The sequence below is a fragment of the Tenrec ecaudatus genome, chromosome 11 (genome assembly GCF_050624435.1).
Source record: "Tenrec ecaudatus isolate mTenEca1 chromosome 11, mTenEca1.hap1, whole genome shotgun sequence".
In the NCBI taxonomy this organism is placed as follows: domain Eukaryota; kingdom Metazoa; phylum Chordata; class Mammalia; order Afrosoricida; family Tenrecidae; genus Tenrec; species Tenrec ecaudatus.
In genome coordinates, this window is record NC_134540.1 from 67,419,125 (window position 1) to 67,440,434 (window position 21,310).

At 52.2% G+C, this 21,310-nt stretch overlaps 1 protein-coding gene and 1 pseudogene across 1 annotated transcript; one reads left to right on the forward strand and one right to left on the reverse strand.

Annotated features, from left to right (window-relative positions):
• On the reverse strand, positions 1 to 10,777 carry NT5DC4 (5'-nucleotidase domain containing 4). The gene is made up of 17 exons (XM_075562665.1): positions 10,753 to 10,777; positions 9,946 to 10,068; positions 9,744 to 9,861; positions 9,557 to 9,652; positions 9,310 to 9,401; positions 9,182 to 9,239; positions 8,803 to 8,896; positions 8,019 to 8,072; positions 7,748 to 7,831; positions 7,426 to 7,458; positions 6,505 to 6,612; positions 6,171 to 6,237; positions 5,886 to 6,056; positions 5,067 to 5,118; positions 4,617 to 4,677; positions 1,498 to 1,575; positions 1 to 54 (listed from the first exon to the last, which is right to left on the reverse strand). The coding sequence occupies exons 1-17, from the start codon at positions 10,775 to 10,777 to the stop codon at positions 1 to 3; spliced, it is 1,368 nt and encodes a 455-aa protein (XP_075418780.1).
• Positions 10,778 to 19,234: 8,457 nt separating this feature from the next.
• On the forward strand, positions 19,235 to 19,483 carry LOC142460962 (guanine nucleotide-binding protein G(I)/G(S)/G(O) subunit gamma-8 pseudogene; annotated as a pseudogene).
• Positions 19,484 to 21,310: the final 1,827 nt, after the last annotated feature.

The window sequence follows — 21,310 nt, forward strand, 5'->3', positions numbered from 1 at the left end:
TCAGTCAGCGTCCATGCAGCCCTCCTGGTCCTCATCTCGCTCTGTGCCCTTGGCCTTCAAGAAACGAAGAAGCTGGTTATCGAAACTCTCTTCCCCAGCTCACAGAGTGATGCCCAACCAGGAAGAAAGCAGACCAAGACACCCCAGAGCGAAGCTGGGTGAGGACGAGGGAAAGGAGAGGGGTTCAAACCGCGCATCCCTGAGAACCACACCGACATAAGCACCTGTCTAACTCTCCAGTGCACCGGGAAGGGGGATTAGCTGCAAACCGCTGGCTAAACATGATGAGAACACCTGAATGCTGAGCTTCTCCCAAGCCAGAGTGAAAGAATTCCGTTTCCTGCCTTGCTAAGCATACAGGAAGCACTGTATAAACACTGGCTGGAAGATGGCAGGCCACCCACCTGAAAGGAACCTCTACACTGAATATGCTCAAAAGCCAGCCCCAGGAGAGCCGAGGTGGCGACAGAAAGCTTCACACAGGGTTTGGGGACACAGGAGCAAGCTGTAATTGGAGTGTCAGCTCAACGGAGTCCAGGCAGCGCCAAGGGGCCTCTGTCACTAGTGTTTCTGAAGGGGTGGCCTTGGCTTGGGAGAGCGTGTATTTCACAACTACTCCCAGGGAGAACTTAAACGGATTGTAATATGGATTGGCCACCAGGGTGCAGGGCACCGAGTCAGCCAGCCAACCCGAGGTGAGCAGGTGAGTCTGGACTCATGTCCAGTGGTTCTTGGCATTTTCAATGCAAATATTTCCATTGTCCCGTTCCTATGCTGGATGGAACCTTAGAGTTAAACCCCTGAATCTAACATAAAAAGATTCAACCCCATCGGCTGTCATCCAGTGGAGGACGCCACATGCTACCAAACACGACTGCCCCACGGGACTGTCAAAGCTGTGCCCTCTAGGAAGCAGATCACTGAGTGGGTTAGAGATGCCAACCTTGGTTCGACGTGCAGTGCTTAACCATCCGTGCTGCCTAGGCCCTCCAGATAGAACATAATGATAAAAAAAATTTTTAAATAAATTTTAAAACCTCACTGCCATCTATTCAGTGCTGACTCAACAGCGACCCCTGTGGGTTTCCGAGACCGTAACCATGTCTGGGAATAAAAAACCCAGTCTTTGTCCCAAGGAGCAGCTGGTGGTTACCAACTGCCAATCACGCAGCTCGCAGCCCAGCAGGTACCCAACCCCTGCACCTCCAGGGCTCCTACATATGTCACTCAAGAGAGAAACAGTGATTTAAATATGGGTGGATGATTTCTACTTAAATAGCTGGCCACACTTGCAGACACGGGACCCAGAAGGACCCAGCTCACTTTGACTCAGCAACTCTGTAAGACAGTAGAACTGCCCAATGGGTTCTGTCTCCCTGCAGGTTGGTCTCTCCTCCTTAGGAACCACACACAGTCTGAGCCCCAAGGTGCCTGTGCCTAGTGTGGTCAAGGCTCCATCTAGTGGCTCCGAGAGCGCCATCTCTCCCCACAACTCACCTTCTGGCTGCGAGGCAGGAGGCCTGAGCTGGGTCCACGACTGGCCAGGTCCTGCTCCACAAGGCACTCATGCGGCATCTGCAGGGACAAAGGCAAAAGGTGATGGAGGGGGTGGTGGTGTCAATCTGCCAGGAATAAGCCCTCTGGGATTCCTCGGTTATGCAGAGAACCCTCACACACACACACACACACACACACACACACACACACACACACACACACACACACACCCCAAATTCCTGTCCAGTGAGACTGTAGAAGGAGGAGTCCTTCTTGCAGCTGGTAACATTTCTTCTTGTCCTTAGTGACGTGGCTGGCTGCCACCAAGTCGGCCTTGACTTATGGTAACCCTCTACACAGGGCACTAAATGTTCCCCAGTCCTGTGCCAGCCCCATGGTCAGTCACGGGTCAGGGCTTGCAGTCCATAGAAGTTCCACTCACTGATTTCCAGACGAGATCACCGGGCCTTCTTCCTAGTCCATTTTAATCTGGAAGCCCCTCCGAAGCCTTTACACCCATGCGGGGCACCTATACCTGAGAGGCATTGGCTGGGCCTCGAACCAAACCCCCAAACCAAACTTATTGCTATCCAGTCAACTCCAGCTCGCAGTGACCCTGCAGGACCTGTGCCTTTGGGTTTCTGGGGCTATAAATCTTTACAGGAGCAGCCAGCATGGCCTTTCTCCCAGGGAGCAGCTTATGGATTCGAACTACCGACCTTGAAGTGAGCAACCCAACCTAAAACCCACTATGACATCAGGGCTCCTGACGAATGTCCCCAGGGCCTTTAACCCCTAGATTCTGATAAAATCCGGTCCCTGGATTCGACCACACATTCCCGGAAGCCTCCAGTACTGTTTCCCCCAGGACTCCATAGAGAGATAAGAAGCGTTCACGTCAAGGTTGAGGGTAGGAAAGGCCAGAGAGGTTTGGCGGGGACCCACCAGCTCTGGGGCGGCCCGAAACAGCGAGCTCAGCGGGTAATGCAGGAAGTTGAGGCAGGTGGCCGTGTAGAGGTCGGCGTAGCGCATCAGCTGGCTGGCGAAGAGCGTCTGGCGGAAGCCGCAGCGGAAGAGGCTCCCCATGGTGCTGTAGCACAGGTCCAGCTCCCGGGTGACGCTCTGGACAGGTGGGGAGCACGCTGACCCTAGATGGCCCCCGCCCCTCCCACGGCACGCAGCACCCACCACGAGAGCGAGCCCGTCCTGCGGGGGGCACAGCCAGCTCTGCCCGCACCTGAACGGGTCGCTGGCACCTGAAGACACTGAGGCCCTGCAGCGCGGAACGAGCTGCCCTCTTTAAACACAGGGGCCGCGCACCTGTGCTGCTGGGCTTGGGAGGGCTTCAGGGACTACAGCCACCCTCCCTCCCAGTTACCTGCCTGCCCCTGCAGAATGAACACAAGTCCTACGCCCCCAAAGGCCCACACTGTGGCACCACCCCCACCTGCCCTCTCCCCCCAGGAAGCTCCACCCCACCACTAGGCCCAGCTTTAAGATCCTGGAGAACCAGTCAGTATCTTTATTCCTTTGACCCAGATTTGCTACCTCTGCACACCCCCCCCCCCGCACCACCCCCCCAGTCTCAGGGCCCTCATCTGTAAGACAAGGGGGAGCCCAGCCTACCTCACAGAGCTGGGGGAGGACCAAGGGCTGTGTAGCCTGCCAACCAAACCCAAACCCAACCTCTATTCATAATGACGCTATCAGGCAGAGTCGAACGGCTCCTTTGAGCTGGTTGGGCTGCAAATCTTTACAGGAGCAGCAAGCCCTTTCTTAGAAGCCCTGGCAGCAAAATGGGTTACACACTGAGCTGCTAACCATAAGGTCAACAGTTCGAAACCACCAGCCATTCTCCAGACGTGTGATGAGGCTTTCTACTCCCATAAAGAGTGGAGATCTCAGAAACCCACAGGGACAGTTCGGCTCTGTGCCATGGCGTCACCATGAATCAGAGTGGACTCGAAGGCAGTGAGAAGCCTCATTTTCCTCCCTCCAAGGGACTGTTTGAACCGCTGGCCTTGTGATAAGCAGCCAGCTCCTAACACATGATGCCGACAGGTGTCTTCATGACCTGCAAACTCACTCACTGCCGTCCAGTCAATTCTGACTCACAACGACACTAGGGGACAGTGTAGAACTGCCCCCCATGGGTTTCCGAGACCGAAGCTCTTCCTGGAGCAGAAAGTGCTCTGCAAAACTCCTGTGTGTGATGGCTCCCACCTGGGCCTAGGAGCGCCAAGCTGCCTGAAGCCCCTGGAGCCCTGCCTGTGGGAATCTCCCGGCTTTAGTGACTCATCAATAATGCTCAGGGGGATTTTTTTTTCTCACTTCTCATTTCCCAGGAGCCAACAGTGCCCTGGAACCCTGGTGGCACCATGGTTCGTAGCCACAAAGCTGGTCCCACGGGAGAGAGGTGTGGCAGTCTGCGTCTGTACAGAGTTCACACTTGGAAGCCTGCAGTCATGAGAGCAGTCTTGCTCTGTGCCGGAGGGTCACCATGAGTTGGAATCACCTCAATGGCAGCGGGTTGGGTTTGGCTTAAACATCAACTCATTCCCTTGAAATCCCATCTTCTTGGGCCTCTTGGAGTGGGCTGGCCCTAGATCTAATCATAGCTGGCTCACAGAAGGACCCAGCCAGGCAGCCAGCCAATTTTCAAGGAATCTGACTGGTGGAGACTGTGGGGCAAGGGCCGCGTCCCACAAAGTCCAACTCAAACTCAAACTCCCTGCCTTCAAGTCCATTCCAATTAGGAGCGTCCCTACGGGACAGAGCAGAACTGTCCCTGTGGCTTTCTGATGCTGTCAACACTTCCAAGAGAAGAGAGCCTCATCGTTCTTCTTCTGAGTGTCTGGTGAAATAGAACTGCTGACCTTGGGGTTGGCAGCCCAATGCATAACCCTCTATGCCACCAGAACTTCCACACGAGTACAGTGCTGTTATGTGTAACTAGGGTCAGCAGGGGGCACTGGTTGACAAGGACAGACAGAATTCAGCCAGGTTGTGCAAAATCAGTTAAGGAGAGGGGGTGGTGGGTAGGCGGGCTAGGAGCAGGCAGGGTTGGGCTGGTCGGGTACTTGATCCTGTCTGCTCCCCACTTGCCCCCTGGTCGTTACCCAAATGTCTTTCTTGGTGGAGTTGATGGCTTGCAGACCACAATTGCTTCTGTCCATGTGCCTGGAAAGAAAATAGTCACATGACCCAAAAAGAGAAGAGCCAGGCCTCCAAGACCCAGAAACAGCTTCCCAAGATCCCATGACAGAGGGGACGCTTCGTGACTTCCAGTGGGGAAGCAGGCGGGCTAACAGGACACGGTGGGTGTGCACACGTGTGGGCGACAGTAGGCACCCTGAGTCCGTGCATGGTGGGTGAGGTCAGAGAGTGAGTAGTCCCCAGAGGGGTAACAGGTGCAAGTCCAATTTACTAAGACAGCCCACAGCCCACCCCACCCCCCCACCTCGAAGCAGATCTTGGTGGTTTCTGGACAACCTTGGTCAGGCCCTCGATGGCAGGCCTAGATGTGGGCCCCGCCGCCATCCCTCTCCCTCCCCGCGCAAGGCTCTCACTGGTACAGGTCAGCCAGGTGCATGTCCAACCTCTGCAGCTCCTCCAACCGCTCTGAAAAACCCACAAAGCCATTCAGGGGTGAGAGCCGGCCGGACTCCCCACTGGCCTGCCCCACCTGTGCCAGCCCTAGACCTCTGTGTGCCCACATGAAGAAGGGACCATCTACACCCATTTAGGGAGGAGGAAGCCATTCTGGGGGTCCAGTGGCCTCCCCTTGCTCACAGGGCCATGACTCAAACCAGCTGATTCAAACCCTGAATTGCTAGGCTGCAGCAAGCACTGGTCCTGAGGACACCATCAAGTCATCCCTGGTGTGGTGGGGGGGGGGGGCTAATGGAGGGAGGGCAGAGGCTTAAGATGAAGGGGAGGGGCGGAGAGTGAGTGTGGTAAGATGAGAATGGAGGGTCCTCGGAAATCAGACCTGTGCACAGAAACACCCCCCAAAGACACCATACTCACTGCCACTGAGTTGCTCTCAGCTCACAGCGACCCTGTGGCCTAGACTGTGAGTGTCCGAGACTGGCAGTCTCCACAGGAGTGGGAAGCCTCGCCTGTGTCCCACGGAGCAGGTAGCCGCCCATCCTGTAGCCGCCCAACCTGTATCCCACGATGCACACGGCTCCACAGAGACATCGTGCGCTCTGCAGCCATGAGTCTGGGATTTGAATTCCAGCTTTTCCCTCCCTCATGGGGTGACATGGTTTCAAAAACCAGAGTGGATGGGCTTGCCATGGTCACTCAGCCCCGGACAAGATACGAGAAGGGGAAGGTGGGGCCTAGATCTGCACTGGTGACCATGTTGCCCCTCCACCACTCACCCTTCTCCTGGGCCCAGAGGCCCAGCTCCCGGGACAGCTCAGGAACCACCAGGCAAGTCCACCAGCCCTGCCGCTTCTTGGATTTGAGGATGTCCCCAAAGATGTGGTCCCCGATGTATAAGATGTCCTTCCCTTGCACCCCAAGCAACTCGCACACCAAGTCCGATGAACCTGCCTCCAGAAAGGAGAGATGTTTGCTTCCAGTTCCCTGCTCCCCCGTCCTGGCTGGGAAAGTGAGGGGCTGGGCTTCCTAGTGGAGGGTGCTGTGTGGGCAGAAGCTGGTACCTCCAGAGTAGACTGCACAGTGCTGGTGGGGCCCGGTGTAGGTGCCCACTCGAAGCTTCCCTGAGTCCTGAGGGGCAGAAGGGTTCCCTGGAGTCAGGAGAGCCTAGGCTTCTACCCCTTGTGAGGCAGGAGGTGGCGGGGGGGGGGGGGGGCCTGGGTACAGCAAGGGTAGCCACAGGGGCAAGGGAGGAAGGAGGTGGCCGAGGACCCAGAGGAACCCCCTCTTCTGTCCCCTGCCTCCAGGGTGACAGGCAAGCAGAGCAGGTGGCTGCCAAGTGCTGTCACGTTAAAGGAGCCGCCCAGCCGTCAAGATGGATGGGGCCGGAGTCATTACCGTGTTGACCTGTCTCAGCACCGTTCCCTCTGCAAAGAACCGGGGCTTCTGTGTATCCACCACAATCAAGTCAAAGTAGGACCTCCAGGGCCGGACCGTGGCACCCGCCTATGGAGCAGGGTGCAGGAGGGTGTACACGGCACGTGTACTCAACCTGAAACTTCTGACTCGGCTACCAGCTCACACCGCCTCAGCCAAGTCACCCCACCATGCCCCCTGACTAAGCCACCAGTCCAAATTCCAGCTTGTCAGTCCTGGGTACCCCCCCTCCCATATGCCCTGCTACAGCAGCCCAGTCGATGAGACCCCTCAGGACCACGAACCAGGATGTCCCACCCCCAGCACCCCCAGCCAGCTGTGTGCTGGAAGGGTGCTTGCGGAGATGGGTTGGGCATTGGAAATGCCTGCTGTCAGCCTCCCAGGGCACGCGCAGTTGCGACCAGAAGGCCCAAGGACACAGGGAGTAGTCACGACATGCCCAGTGATGCCTGGTCACCCCTGGTGCCACTGGGCCTATCACACACTGCGCTCCTCCCTGGCCTGAGCTGTCCTGGTCCTCTTTCCTCCCCTCACCCTCGTGACACCTTCTCCCAGCCCCTCCCCACAGCTCTCTCCACAGGATGCCTGGCTTTTGGTGAGGCCACAGCACCTATTCCTCCCCCAGGCTCCTCCCTGAAGGGGTGGCCACACTACGCCTCCTGGGCAGGTCGCTAGGCCATCCAGGGCGCGCGCGCGCGCGCGCGCACACACACACACACACACACACACACAACAAACCCTCTCACACACTTGTTCTTCCTCAAGGGGAGGGCTAAGCATGGGAGAAGCAAGAACAGACAGGTGGCCCCTGCCCCCTCAGCCCGCCCTGCCCTCTGACAGTCTGAGGGGCTGCCGTACTGGCCCCACCTCACCGGCACTCACCTCACCAACACCAAACAGGTAGGACATAATGGCCTGGCAGAAACAGGGCAGGGGGCAGGGCATCAGGCTGGGGCTGGGTCAGGCTGGGGGCCACTGCCTGCCTCTGCCCCTCTCCCCGCATCCCCCCACGCTCAGGACCCCAGGAGCACAATGATGGGAAAGTTGCTCCTTCCACTGAGCCCTGAAGAGGCCAAGCAATAGACCCAGATGCCAGGCAGGGGAGAGGGTAGGAGGGTCCCCCAACCTCTACCACCTCACCACCCCAACAGTGCCTCCTTTCCTAGGCACAGAAGCTGAGGCCCTGCTGTCCACACACGCTCACGTCAGTGTAGTTGTAACTGCTGTTGGTGGCTAGAAACACTTTCCCCACTTCCTTCATCTTGCCCAGCAGGAGGGGGATTCGAACCTGGGACAGGGAGCAGAGTGGCTTCTGAGGGTGGACTTCCCAGAGTTACCAGGGGACCCTCCCTCCCAGTGTCGGCTTCCAGAAGACCAGCAGGCCACAGTCTCTGGGAGCAGCTGGGCCCCAGGCCACCAGGCAGCCTGAGCCACTCGGGAAGGTACAGCTGCGCCCCTGGTCTGCCCGCACTCACATCCTTCTCCACGTAGCTCTCCAACTCGGCCAGGGTCCTCTCCTTCAGACAGCCCTGCAGCTCAGAGAGGCGGCGGGTGGAGCGTGTGTGCGGAGGGGGTTGTGCTATGTGTAGGTGTGTGTGGCATGTGTGTGCTGTGGTGTGTGTACTGTGTGCAGTGTGTGTATGAGCTGTGCGTATGTATGGCGTGTGTATGTGATGAATAGTGTGTGTGTGGTATGTGTGTGTGACTGTGTGTGGGGTGTGTGTATATGGTATGTGTGGTTGTGTTGGCGTGTGTATGTGTGGTATGTGATGTGTGTGTTTGTGGCGTGTGGTTGTGTGTGGGGTGTGTGGGCAGGTATATGTATGTGGCGTGTGTATGTGGTGCCTGTGTGTATGTGTGTGTGGTGTGTTTGGCTGTGTGTGGGGTGTGTGTGTATATGGTATGTGTGGTTGTGTTGGCGTGTGTATGTGTGTGGTATGTGATGTGTGTTTGTGGTGTGTGGTTGTGTGTGGGGTGTGTGGGCAGGTGTATGTATGTGGCGTGTGTATGTGGTGCCTGTGTGTACGTGTGTGTGCTGTGTGTGTTTGTGTGTGGTGTGTGCATGTATGGGGGTGTTGTGTGTATGTGTGTGGTGCGGCTATATGTGGTGTGCGTGGTCTGTGCATGTGTGTGGTTGGGCGTGGTGTGTGTACGTGTGTGTGTCCGCGTGCAGGGTGACCAGGAGGGCGGCGCGCAGGCTGAGCAGTGGGTGCTCCAGGGCGGGCAGGCGGCCACGGTCTGCGGCCCTCAACCACTCACCGACTCGTGGACATTATTCATGGCATCGGTCACATCCTGGAAGAGGCTTCGGAAGGACATGAAGAGGTTCCCGTGCTGGTAGCCAGTGTCACAGCTGGGCCACCAAGAAAGAGAGCACAAGAAGGCGCACCAGGACGACAGGGTGACCACCCGCGCTGACACCCTCCAGTCCCCAGGCCCGAGGAAGGGTCCCGCACTGTGTGTGCGGGTGCGGGGTGGCGTGGGGGGCTGTCACCCCTAGGGCAGCTCTGGTTTCCGGTCAGACAGTCCCCTGCCCCCGGGGAGCCCCTCAGACCCCTCAGGGGGAGCCCGCCCCGGTGTTGCCCCCACGGCGGGTGCCACGTGCTGGCAGGGCGGGCAAGCACTGGACGGGACGCACTTGGTGTAGCGCGAGCAGCTGGAGAAGAAGTCCACCAGGCAGGCGTACAGGTAGGTTTCTGAGCAGAGAGAAGCGTCAGCGGTGGGCCTGCACACTCCCAGGACCCCTGCCCAGCCCACGTCCCTCACCGGGCAGGTTGAAGAGCGTGTTGAGGAAGTGGAAGCGCCGCAGGTCGTCTCTCTGGATGAACTCACTGGGGTACATGCTCCAGATCTCGGCCCTGAGAAGCGAGCGCGCGCCGGCTGGGTGCCCATGAGGACCTTCCCAACACCTCCCAGAGCCCCTCCAGCCACTGGCGTCCAGCCCCCTGGCCCCTTTCCTCGGGCTGGTTCTGCCCTCTACCTCTCCTCCCCGCTCCACCCACCCCCACCTTACTCAGAGAGGAGGGTGAATCCATGGGTACCCAGCAGAACGTTCCCGTGGGCGTCCACCTTCAGCAGGTTCCCATAGAGGGCATCAAATACCAGCCCCCTGGGGACAGAGCACAGAGGCTGTAGAGGAAGCCCGCAGGGCCAGCGGAAGCTCCCCCACTCCCAACGCCAGCCAGCCAGCCAGCGGGCACCTGGTGGGGAAGGTGGGGTCGTAGGTGTAGCACAGGATCTCGTGCGGGTACCCGATGCACACCAACTGCTCCAGCAGCAACTCGAAGGCCAGCGCTTCGTAGGCTGGGGACTTGTAGGCTAAGGGGAAGCGCAGGAGATGGAAGGCCAGCTAGGGCCTGGCTGCCCACTCCTGTCCCCTTGGCTCTTCTAGAGCCTGCCTACCTGCCAGGGTGTAGTCCATGTCAAAGCCAAAACACCGGATGTTCCCCAGCGCCAAGCTGTGATTTGCAAAAATCCTGAGAGGAAGGGTGATGTTGGGATGATGCCAACCTGCCCCACCCCCCACTGTGAAATCCAAGACCCAAGGAGGACCCAGGCTGACCCACTTCCACTGAGCCCGTTCCGACTCACAGCGACCCTATAGGACGGAGCAGCACAGCCCCTGTGGGTTCTCAAGGCTGTAAGTCTTTGCAGGGCTGAGTCTCGTCTTTCTCCCTCGGAGAGGGCCATGGGATCCAAGGACTGACTTAGCAGTTGGAACTTAAACATCAACAACAGTTAGCAGCCCACCTTAGTACTCACCAGTCACCCAGACTCCTTCTGAGAAGGATAGGGGCTTGGGGAGCCCCCAAAGCAGGTAGATTAACCCTCTGCCTGTCTCTTCAGCATCTGCAGGCAGGTCAGGCTGAGCCAAGGCCTTGTCTGCCTAAGTGTGTCTGAGTGCTTGTGTGGAAGCGTTTTCCTGGGGGGGGGGGGGTGTCCGTGTGTGCCTGAGTGAGTGCATGTGAGCATGCATGAGCATGTGTGCACCATGGGTTCATATGGGTGAGCATGTGAACATCAGGTTTGTGAGTCAACATTTATGAATGTGACTATGTACATGAGAACATGTGTGTATGCGCATGTGAGTGAGCATGTGTGAAGAGTGGCCTTGAACCAGATACTCGCTGTCTCATCCTGTGGGAGTGTGTGGTGAGCAAACCTCCAAGTGTCCGTGTAAGAGGTTGCCACCTTCTAAGGTGGACTCACTCTGTCCAAGTTCGGGATGAGGCATGTGCCTATTTGGGAAGCACATGTCTCTGGGTCGGCAAGTGGGTCAGGAGAAGAGGTCTTTGTGGGAGGCAGGAAGAGCCTCTGTGCCCATGCATTTCAGCAGAGATTCCAGCTGAGCGGTCACCACCGACCTATACAAGGGTGTCCCTTTGTGCGTGCAGGTGTTTGTCTCTAAAGTGGTTGCCACCACATATTTAGGGAGTCACTCACAGTGCTGCTGTGTCGGCTGGTGCATGCAGGAGATGGGGTGTTTACAGGCTCAAGAACCTCGCCCCCCCCCCCCAAGTATCCATCTCACCTCTGGTGCCAATCCTGCTCTAGGCCTTGGGAGGCGACCAGGCCCTTGGGCTCCCACGGCTCTCCCCCGACCATACTGTCCATCTCCACTAGCAGTGAGGCAAGAGACGATGAATGGTCTCTCCCCAGCCACCTACCCACTATCAGTGGGGACCAGCCGTTCCTCACCTCACAAAACTTCGGACAGAAGTGTCCCAAATAACCCCACCCTGAGGCCCCATCAGCCAGCCAGGCATCCCCTCCCTCTTTAAGCCAGAAAGCAGTAACAATTTTAGGAAAACAATTTTTTTTCTTTTTTTTTAGGAAAACAATTCTACAGTTCTACTCTATGCTGCTTCCACGTCCAGGGTTTATGGATTCAGGGAGATCGGTGGACTGAAATGTAGCAGAGAACCCAGAATGAAGCTGTTAAAAAAATACTGTGTGCTTTAAAAATGAAAGAGGCGCCTTTGATAAATTCACAAGGAAATTGGGACTCTTGCTTTTACACACAACTCCAACACACATGGTTATCAACTTTCCAGGCCAAAGCCATTTAAAGAAGTGCTTGCTAGAAGCCTGCTAAAAGCTATATGGAAGGCCGAGGATGTCAGAATAAGATAAAAGTATGTTTCAAAAGCCAGTATCAGAAAGCAGAGCACTCGCTGCTTATCCAATTCAATACATGGGAGTCTGTTCCTTGTTTTGCAAGTGTAGGGGTATCGTTTCAGGGGATATTCTGATTAACTAACGTCCTGAGTGCTTCAGTTCTGCTTCCTAGTTTCTCATCATGTCAGGGGTCTGAAAAGCTTGCAAGTGATCGTTAAAGGCTGTGCACTGCGGGCAGATGACCTCCAAGAACACCTGTGATGAGCCAGGAGGACCGAATGGAGCCACGACCACCAGAGGTTTGATATGTCGTTTAACGTGTTGAATATAAACATGATGATCTGAAATGTGAACCCCCACCTGATTCACAATAAAAAGAAGAAGATCAAAGGGGGTGGGGGATGCAGAACAAAATGTCAAATACGCATAGACTGCTAAGTGTCTAGAGCCCTGGAGGGTAGATGAAACTATTGCCCTGAGATGGCCTTTAAACTGAGGACACTCCCTAAAGTCTTAAGACCAAGCAAGCATTTAGTTGAGCTAATCAAGAATGTCTGTCTTGGGCATTGGGATCTTGTAAGAACTGTGTAGGATCAACGTGACAACTGCAGGTCCAAAGCTTAGACGTCTTTGAGAGAAAGCTCAGGAGCCCGTGAGCTTATGTTAATGGAGGAGAATCCATTAAGAAGTGGAAAATTAGAATGTCTTCACAACTCACAAAGGAAAACCACGTCATTGCCTTTGATGTGTAGAAACCATGCATTGGTATACGTTTTGCCATGTGGGTCCTCCACAACCAAATAGATTCAATTTGCAAGGGAAAAAGCAGAGTCCTCGAGGCCAGTGAATGTAAACTGCAAGACAGTGCCTGAAGACCACCCCACAGACGGCTCATCCAGACCCGGATCTCTCTTCAGTTTTACACTGAACCAAACTCCAGTAGAAGCTTCTGTGTGTATAGTCAAGCTACGTAACAGCCCTGTGAGGTAGGCCTACTGTTGTTCTGATTTCATAGAGGGTGAAACGGGGGACACAGAAGAGTCAAGTCTCTTGTCAATGATTGCTGTAAGGGCTTGAACCCAGGCAGCCCGGCGCCCATGCCTACACTTTAAACCACCAGGTAAACCCACCTCTTCCCACAGTCCCTTGTGAAAGTTCCATGACTTTCAACTTCATTGAAGACAGAGAAAGAATGAGGAAGTGGCCCAGGCAAAAAGACATGACAACTGAGTGCAATAGCGCAGCTTATACTAAATCCAGTTCTGGAAACAGCTATGAAGGCCAACAAATGAAATTGGGATGTGTGCATTACATGAAAGAATTGTATATCAATCTCCACTTGTTTGTTAGCCAGACTGTGGTGGCTTGTGTGTTGTTGTGATGCTGGAAGTCATGTCATCAGTGTTTCCAATATGAGCAGGATCAACCGTGGTGAACCGGTTTCAGCAGAGCATCCAGACTAAACACAGAAGGAATAGTCGATCCACTTCTGAGGGAAGAGCCACTGAAAACCATCTCCTTTTTTTGTCACAGTTGGATTGGTACATAAGCCACAAATCATACAATTCAATAGTTCAAGCATATCAAGAAAAATTGAAAAAGCATTACTCCAATCAATTGTAGAAGGTTTGTTCCCATGGTTAAGTCACTTTTAAAATGAGTTGTGTGGTCACCATCGTCCTAGTGCTCCCTCCTGCATACTTTGTTTGCTCCCCAGCCCCTCCCCTCCCTATCTCTCACCCCCATCCCCCCTCCCCTATAAACCCTTGCCTCAGTTATCATCTCTATGCATCTACTCCTGTGCTTCACAGACTCATGAACCCAACAGAAACAATAAGAAACAGAAACAAAATCAAGTATTAAGGATAAAATAATAATAATAAAGATAAAAATACAAATAATGGGCAAGAAAGGAAAGAATGCCATTAAGATGTTAAAAGTCCAGGGCAGAAATTTTTGTCTTGGAACAAGCAAGAAATACTTACACCTAGAACAATGTCAGGTTGGGTCAAGAGGGAGGTCAACTGGCCACGTATCAAGTTCAATCTAGCATAATCATGATTACAATGATCTCTATCTGATAAGAAAGCTGGTTGAGACCCTTGCCTGTGGCGACAGGGGATCTGCCGGGGGCTTAGTCGGATTAGATGTTCCGCAGATCAGTTTGGGGGCTCCCACGGTCCTCCACAGCCTTGTAGAAATGAGCTGTGCACAATTGAGGCTCTGATGTTTTTCCCTTCGTCATGTTTGAATTTTGTTATTGTCATCTTTGGATCACACAAGCTGTTCTTCTTCCATGTGGACTTGGTTGACTCCTCACTGAGATGGACTACAAGCCTTTAAGACACCAGACATTTTTCTGATGTGTAGAAGGGCACCATCTGCTGGCTTCACCACATTTTTCTGTAGCTCCCTTATCTTCAGTCATCATTTTGTCCAGGTGAGTACAGAGCAGGACCAAGTTATCAGAACTAATTGTTCTTGCATTGGGGCCAGCGTTGAGTGGGGCGCCACTGAAAATTTTCTGAATAGCAATGAGACATTGTCAAACATAGTTCCAGAGGATGAGAAGGTTCTCAAAATACAACTGGGCAAGAGCTACCTCTTCAAAGGAGAGTTGACCTCCATTGCATGACTAGAACTATTCTTTTGGAGCCTTCCCTTGCTGGTTGGGCATGATGCAAAATTAGAATAACTAGTAGCAAACACCCATTCATAATTGGACTATGACATGTACAAAGTATGCGTCTATCCTCTCGCCTTACTTATTCACTCTATACGCTGAGCAAATAATCAGAGAAGCTGGATTATATGAAGAATGTGGTATCAGGATTGGAGGGTAGCTGATTAGCAACCTGTGCTGTGCAGACAACACCACCTTGTTGAAAGTGAAGAGGACTTGAAGCACTCGCCGACAAAGATCAAGGATTGCAGCCTTCAGAATCGATTGCAGTTCAATGCAAAGAAGACAAAATTCCTCAGAGCTAGACCAATAGGCAACAAACATCCTGGTGAACAGGGAAAAGGTTGAAGTTGTCAAGGGTTTTATCTTGCTTGGCTCCACAATCAATGCTTATGGAAGCAGCAGTCAAGAGATTAAACTAAACCCTGCATTGGGTAAATATGTTACACAAAACCTCTTTAAAAGTGTTGAAAAGCAAGGACTAAGGTGCAGCTGATGCAAACCATAGTATTTTCGATTGCCTCACATGCATGTGAAAGTTGGACATTGAATAAAGAAGCCCAAAGAAGAATCGATGCCTTTTGAATTCTGATCCTAGGAAAGAATATGGAAAGTCCCACGGACTTCCAAAAGAACAAACAAGTCTGTCTTGGAAGAAGTGCAGCCAGAATGTCCCTTCGAAGCAAGCGTGGCAACGACTTCCATCTCAAATATTTTGGATATGCTGTCAGGAGAGACCAGGCTTGGAGAAGGAAGTTATGCTTGGTAAAGTAGAAGGGCAGTGAAAAATAAGAGGACCGGCAACAAGATTGATTGGCACTGTGACTTCAAAAATCGGCCCACACATCAGAACTATTATGAGGATGGCAGAGGGCCAGGCAGTGTTTCCTTCCATTGCACTGAGGGTCTCTGTGAGTCAGAACTGACTCTGCAGCACCTAACAAGCACAGCGTGAATCTAGGAAGGCTGTCAGTAGTCGAAAATGAAATGGAAAGCATAAGGCTCAGTAGCCTAGGTAAAGTAGGCTGAAGTGAACTGGTATGAGCCATTTTTAAATCAGGCGATCATACAAACTTTACTAGGCCAGGAAAAGAACATTTCACTATTTATCTTGAAGTGCAATGCAGAGATAGGTTGACATCTTTATGGCTACAAGGAAGACCAAGGAAAACAACTATTACTCAAATGTACACACCAACCACTAAAATCAGTCATGAAAAGGTTAAAGAATTCTACCAGCTTCCTCAGCTGAAATGGATCAAACATGCAATCGTGATGCTAAAATTGGAAACAAAGAGCATCCGTAGTTGGAAACTATGACCTTGGTGTTAGAAAGGAAGGTGGCGAATGCATGGTAGCATTTTGCATGAGCAAACACCTTTTATCAAACACATCAACAGCGGCCACACATACAGACCTCGCCAGATGAGGCATTCACTGTCAACAAGTCAACGCTGACTCTCAGTCTCCCTTTGGGTTTCTGAGACGTTAAATCCTTATGTGATCAGACAGCCTCTTCTTTCCCCACAGAGCGGCTGGTGCCTTTCAAGGCTGCTCTTGTGATTCGCAGCTCAAAGCATAGCCCACTGTACCACTCTGTCATATAGCTAGATGGTGTCTGTGTACATATGCCCGGTGTCTCTGCTTAGTCTCATTAAAGGCAAGAGTAGAACCGCTCATGACCTTAGGAGAGAGGCCTGGCTGGAGGAACATAGGGAGTTCAGATCCCCAGTCCCAGACCCTAGAGCTAGCTGTGTTTCAGAATTCCATTTCTTTTTTCTGAGTTTCAGAAGGGAAAGACACAATCTATTGTGGGATGTGTGAACAACCAACACCCTTAGGGGAAATCTGGGGCAGTGGCCCATAATAAAACGCACAGACATTTCTGCAGGCAGCATCTGAATATCCATGCACACAAAATAGGTACCTGAAGACAGTGAATAATCTCACGTCAGGCCAGCTCGAAGTTTTACATCAAATGAATTCAGGAAATGCTCTTGATTCTTGCAGCTAATTATAGAGGATGAGGGATGTTGCACTATGTGTACGGCAGGTAAAGATCAGCAGAAGGGCCCTTTGGGATATAACGGAGCAGAAGAGAGCTGAGGCCAGAGCCCCGGGGAAAGGGGAGGTTGGGTAGAGATAGGGGAGAGATCCAGGCGAGGAGGCTGGAGAGGGAGTAGGAGAGAAGTAGAAAGGGGATATCCCAGCAGCTAAGGAGGAGAGTGGAAACTGGGGACAAGTGCTGCAAAAAGGCCAAGTAGGAGATGGTCCGATGTCTCCCAAGTTTGCTAACACATAGGTCATAGAAGGCCTTGGCCAATTCCTCCTTGGCTGGATAGACGAGAGCGGGGCAGGAGCAGGAGGTGGGTAAATAGGAGTAGCCCCAGAAAAGTCCCTCTTTGTAAAGAGTCTTGACAAGACTGAAAAGAGATTGATGGCAACCAGACTGATGAGCAGGAAAATGTGGTGGGCCTGTAGGGCCAGGAGTCTGAATGAATGATTCCCCTGGGATTGGGGAAAGAACAAGAGTGGAAGAAGGAATTAAGGTTAAGAAGAATGGTGTATGTTCACTGAAAGGCATGTATAAAGAGATTTCTAGAACTACATATAGGTTTGACAGAGAATCTTAATACAAGAGCATTTATTTACTTTTGCTGCAAATATCTCCATGAGTCCATTGGTACATACAGGAGACAGAACTATGAAAACTTAGGCATAACTAAACACTTTAAGGGAATGTGTGACTGGGCCTGCGGGCTCAGAACCATAACCTTGGGGGACACCAAGCTCCACTGGCACACATAGTCCACAAAGACAACATTTTATATCCTGGTTTGGTTAGTAGCTGCCCGCCAGCATCTTAAAAGCTCGTGAGCCCTTCCCGACACAACCACTGAAGACAATGCAGGTGCATAAGCAAATGTGGTAAAGAAAGCTGATGGTGCCCAGCTATCAAAAGATAAAGCGTCTGGGATCTTAAAGGCTAGAAGGTAAACAAGCGGCCATCTAGCTCAGAAGCAACAAAGCCCACATGGAAGACGCACAACAGCCTGTGTGATCACGAGGTGCTGAAGGGATCAGTTATCAGACATCAAAGAACAAAAAATCATATCATTGTGTGCTCACCTCCCTGTATCATCGCTGAAGACAAATGGGTACATAAGTAAATGTGGCAAAGAATGCTGATGGTGCCCGGCTATCAAAAGATATAGTGTCTGGGGTCTTAAAGGCTTGAAGGTAAACAAGCGGCCATCTAGCTCAGAAGCAACAAAGCCTACATGGAAGAAGTACATCAGTCTGTGTAATCACGAGGTGTCTAAGGGATCAGGTATCAGGCATCATCAGTACCAAAAAAAGCATATCATTGTGAATGATGGGGAGTGTAGAGTAGACACCTAAAGCCCATCTGTAGGCAATTGGACATCCCCTTACAGAAGGGTCTCGGGGAGAAGACAAGCCAGTAAGGGTGCAGTGTAGCAACAATGAAACATACAACTTTCCTCTAGTTTCTAAATGCTATCACGATCCCAAATATACCTTACAAATCCAGCTAGAGCAGAGGATGTACACTGTACAGATAGGAAGTGGAAACACAAGGAATCCGGGGGGAATGATCCCTTCAGGACCAGTGGTGAGAGAGGCGATACCGGGAGGGTGGCGAGAGTGTGGGGTAGAAAGGGGGAACCGATTACAAAGAGCTACATATAACCTCCTCCCTGGGGGACAGACAACAGAAAAGTGGATGAAGGGAGATGTCGGACAGTGTAAGATACGACAAAAATAATAGTTTCTAAATTATCAAGGTTTATGGGAGAGCGGGGAGGAAGGGGGAAAAATGAGGAGCTGATGCCAGGGGCTTAAGTGGAGAGCAAATGCTTCAAGAATGATGAGGGCAACAAATGTACAAATGTGCTTTACACATTTAATGTATGTATGGATTGTGATAAGAGTTGTATGAATACTTAATCAAATGATTTTTTTTAAAAGCTTGTGAGCAGCCGTCTAAGGTGTGACTATTGGTCTCTCTCCATGCAGAGGAGAGAAGAGCAATGACAATCCAAGACGTGTGCAAACCATTTGTCCAATGAACTCATGACCCATGTGAATGTCAGCCTCCAAGTTTCCGAGACCAGAGGCCTAGATGGGGCCTGACTACCACTGTCGGTTATTCTGAATGGGATCACTTCAGAAGGTCCTGAGTAGAGGGGAAAGAAAAGGTTGAACAAAACTCAAAATCATCAGAGACCAGGCTTATTGGTCAGATGGAGACTGGTGGGCCGCCTGAGGCTTTGGTCCTTAGTCACCCTTCCATTTTGGAACCTGTGGTAGTTACATAATTTCGTGTCAACTCAAAGATATAAACATGTAGGGGTGAAGGCTAGGCTATCAATCAGGTCACAGCCTGATGGTGCCTCCTTGTGGGCGTGACCTTCTCAAAATGAGGGTCCTGGGAACCTGCCCCTCTCTCTCTGCCTTCTCCTTCCTGCCGATGAGCCACCCTGAGCCCTGCTCGAGCCCTGGGAGGCGGCCACTGCCACTGGATCCATGCAACCCTGCCCCCACCAGCCTGGATCCTTCCTGCACTCTGTACCCCTGCATGTGGCTGCGTGAGGCTGAAGAGGGATGCAGGGACTAGTGTCAGACTTACGGGATTGATCTGGACTGGGCTGGGATGTTTGCTTGATACATAATTACTTCTTATGGCAACAAATGTAAAAATGTGCTTGACACGGATGGATGGATGGATGGATGGATGGATGGATGGATGGATGGATGGATGGATGGATGGATGGTGATAAGAGTTGTATGAGCAACATCCCAGCTGGAGGATCAACAGGAGTCCCCTCTCCCAGTCCCTGGGCTCTTAACCCCTTCCTCGCCGCAGCCATGTCCAACAACATGGCTAAGATCGCTGAAGCCCGAAAGACGGTGGAACAGTTGAAGCTGGAGGTGAACCTCGACCGCATGAAGGTGTTGCAGGTGGCAGCCGAGCTCCTGGCCTTCTGCGAGGCTCATGCCAAAGATGACCCGCTAGTGACGCCAGTGCCAGCTGCTGAGAACCCCTTCCGCGAAAAGCGCCTTTTTTTGCATCCTGCTCTGAGCTTTCTTGGAAGCTTACTCCCACCTCAAGTCTGAATCCAATAAATGTGATGATTGTGGGGGGGGAGGGGGAAGAGTTGTATGAGCCCCCAATAAAATAATTTTTTAAATAATAATTACTTCTTGATATAAAGCTCCCTCTTACACTTAAATGTCACTGGAATTGTTTCTCTAGTCAACCCAGCCTAGCACAGACATGAACGATCCTTCTAACTCAAATCTCAGCCAAGAGATAGATTTATAAGGAGAAAATAACATCATACCTTAGAATAATCAATTATCTGAGATCAAGAGGGCAATGTTTGCCCACGCAGGCAGAGTTCAGGAGAGTTAGGAGAGAAGGGGAAGTGGAGGCAGGAACTACAGAGAGGGAGGCGGTGAGATGAATTCATATCGCAGCAGTATTGCATGGGTGGGATTTCAATGAATGAGATGAAACACGGTGTGTTGGGTTGATGAACGTAAAATTGATAATGTGCTCTGTAAACCTTTGCCCAATGTATAATAAAAAGTAAAACAAATAGTTAGTGGTGCCGTCATTCATAATAACCTCAATCTAGGAACAAGCAGCTGCCCAGCAGCACCAGAACGAATAAGTAAATGGTGATGCAGTCTCCCGGAGACCCCGGGGTTGTACACACAGCTCACGCTTGCCTGCTAACAGAAAAGTTGGTGTTTCAAACCCACTCACCGAGGATGCCACAGCGGGGAAGGTCTAGCAAGCTCATCCCCTAAGATAACAGCCAAACACTGCCGAGGAGCAACGCTGCCCTAAAATGCGAGGAGTCCTCAAGCATCATCATCCGCTCGATGGCCCCCAGTTCGGTTTGGCTTTTATGGTGGTGGGCATCGTTCACAAGGAGACCTGGGGGTGCAAGTGTTCAAAGTTCTAAGATAAAAGACCTGGCTGTCTGCTCCCCTAACTCTAACCTCAGACACTCCCGTGTCTTATAAGTCCAAACATACTCAATAGAATAGCAACACAACGAGTCTTCACAAGCTCTGTTCCCATGTGACCCAGTTGTCCCCAGCCTCCCTGAGGCTGCCACTCCCAGCTGACCCTCCGTCGATTGTCACTAATTCTGCCCAATTGTACTGCAGCCCCCACTTGGCACCACTGCGGACACTCCCCCCTCCGGCCGTACAATACACCCCATACCCCCCTACACACATGCATCCTACACCACACACCATACACCCCACACTGCACCACACGCACAACTTCACACAACACATACAGACACTCGACACCACACACAGATGACCCACCCATGACAGATCCACCTCACATGGCACACACATCCACAGATCCACCTCACACCCCACACACATCCACCCAATGCCATGTATGTGCCATCAGAAGGAACAAAACCTCTGGTTTTAATGTGGGGTTTTAATGTGGGGACAGTGGGCCAGAAGGCAATCTGAGGGCCAGAGATGGCCACCCCCCTTGGGCTCCTTAAACTTCGCTGTAGAGTCGAGCTACTTTTCCCCTTGAGATATGTTCTCTCTAGAAAGTTCTTCGGGCTCAGGCAAATTAGACCTCCGAGAGTCCTCCCCTTCCCCAAGTCTACTCACCAGCCACTCTGGGGCTTAAACGTATGTGACACGGGAAGCACCAGGAAGAAGACAAGGAGAAAGGCAATGAGACAGCTGGGTTATGAATGAATGAATGAGCGTCATCCAAACATCATGCAAGTGTTTACTTCACAACTTCACAGTTTCTTCACAAGAAAACATATTTTTAAGTTTATTTTCTAAGATGTAAGTTCCAGCAGGAGGCCACGAACCATGTTTCTCCAATTCAGGCCCCGCTAGAAATGGGGCCAGAAAGCCAAGGCTGGCCTGCACCGCCCAGAGCCC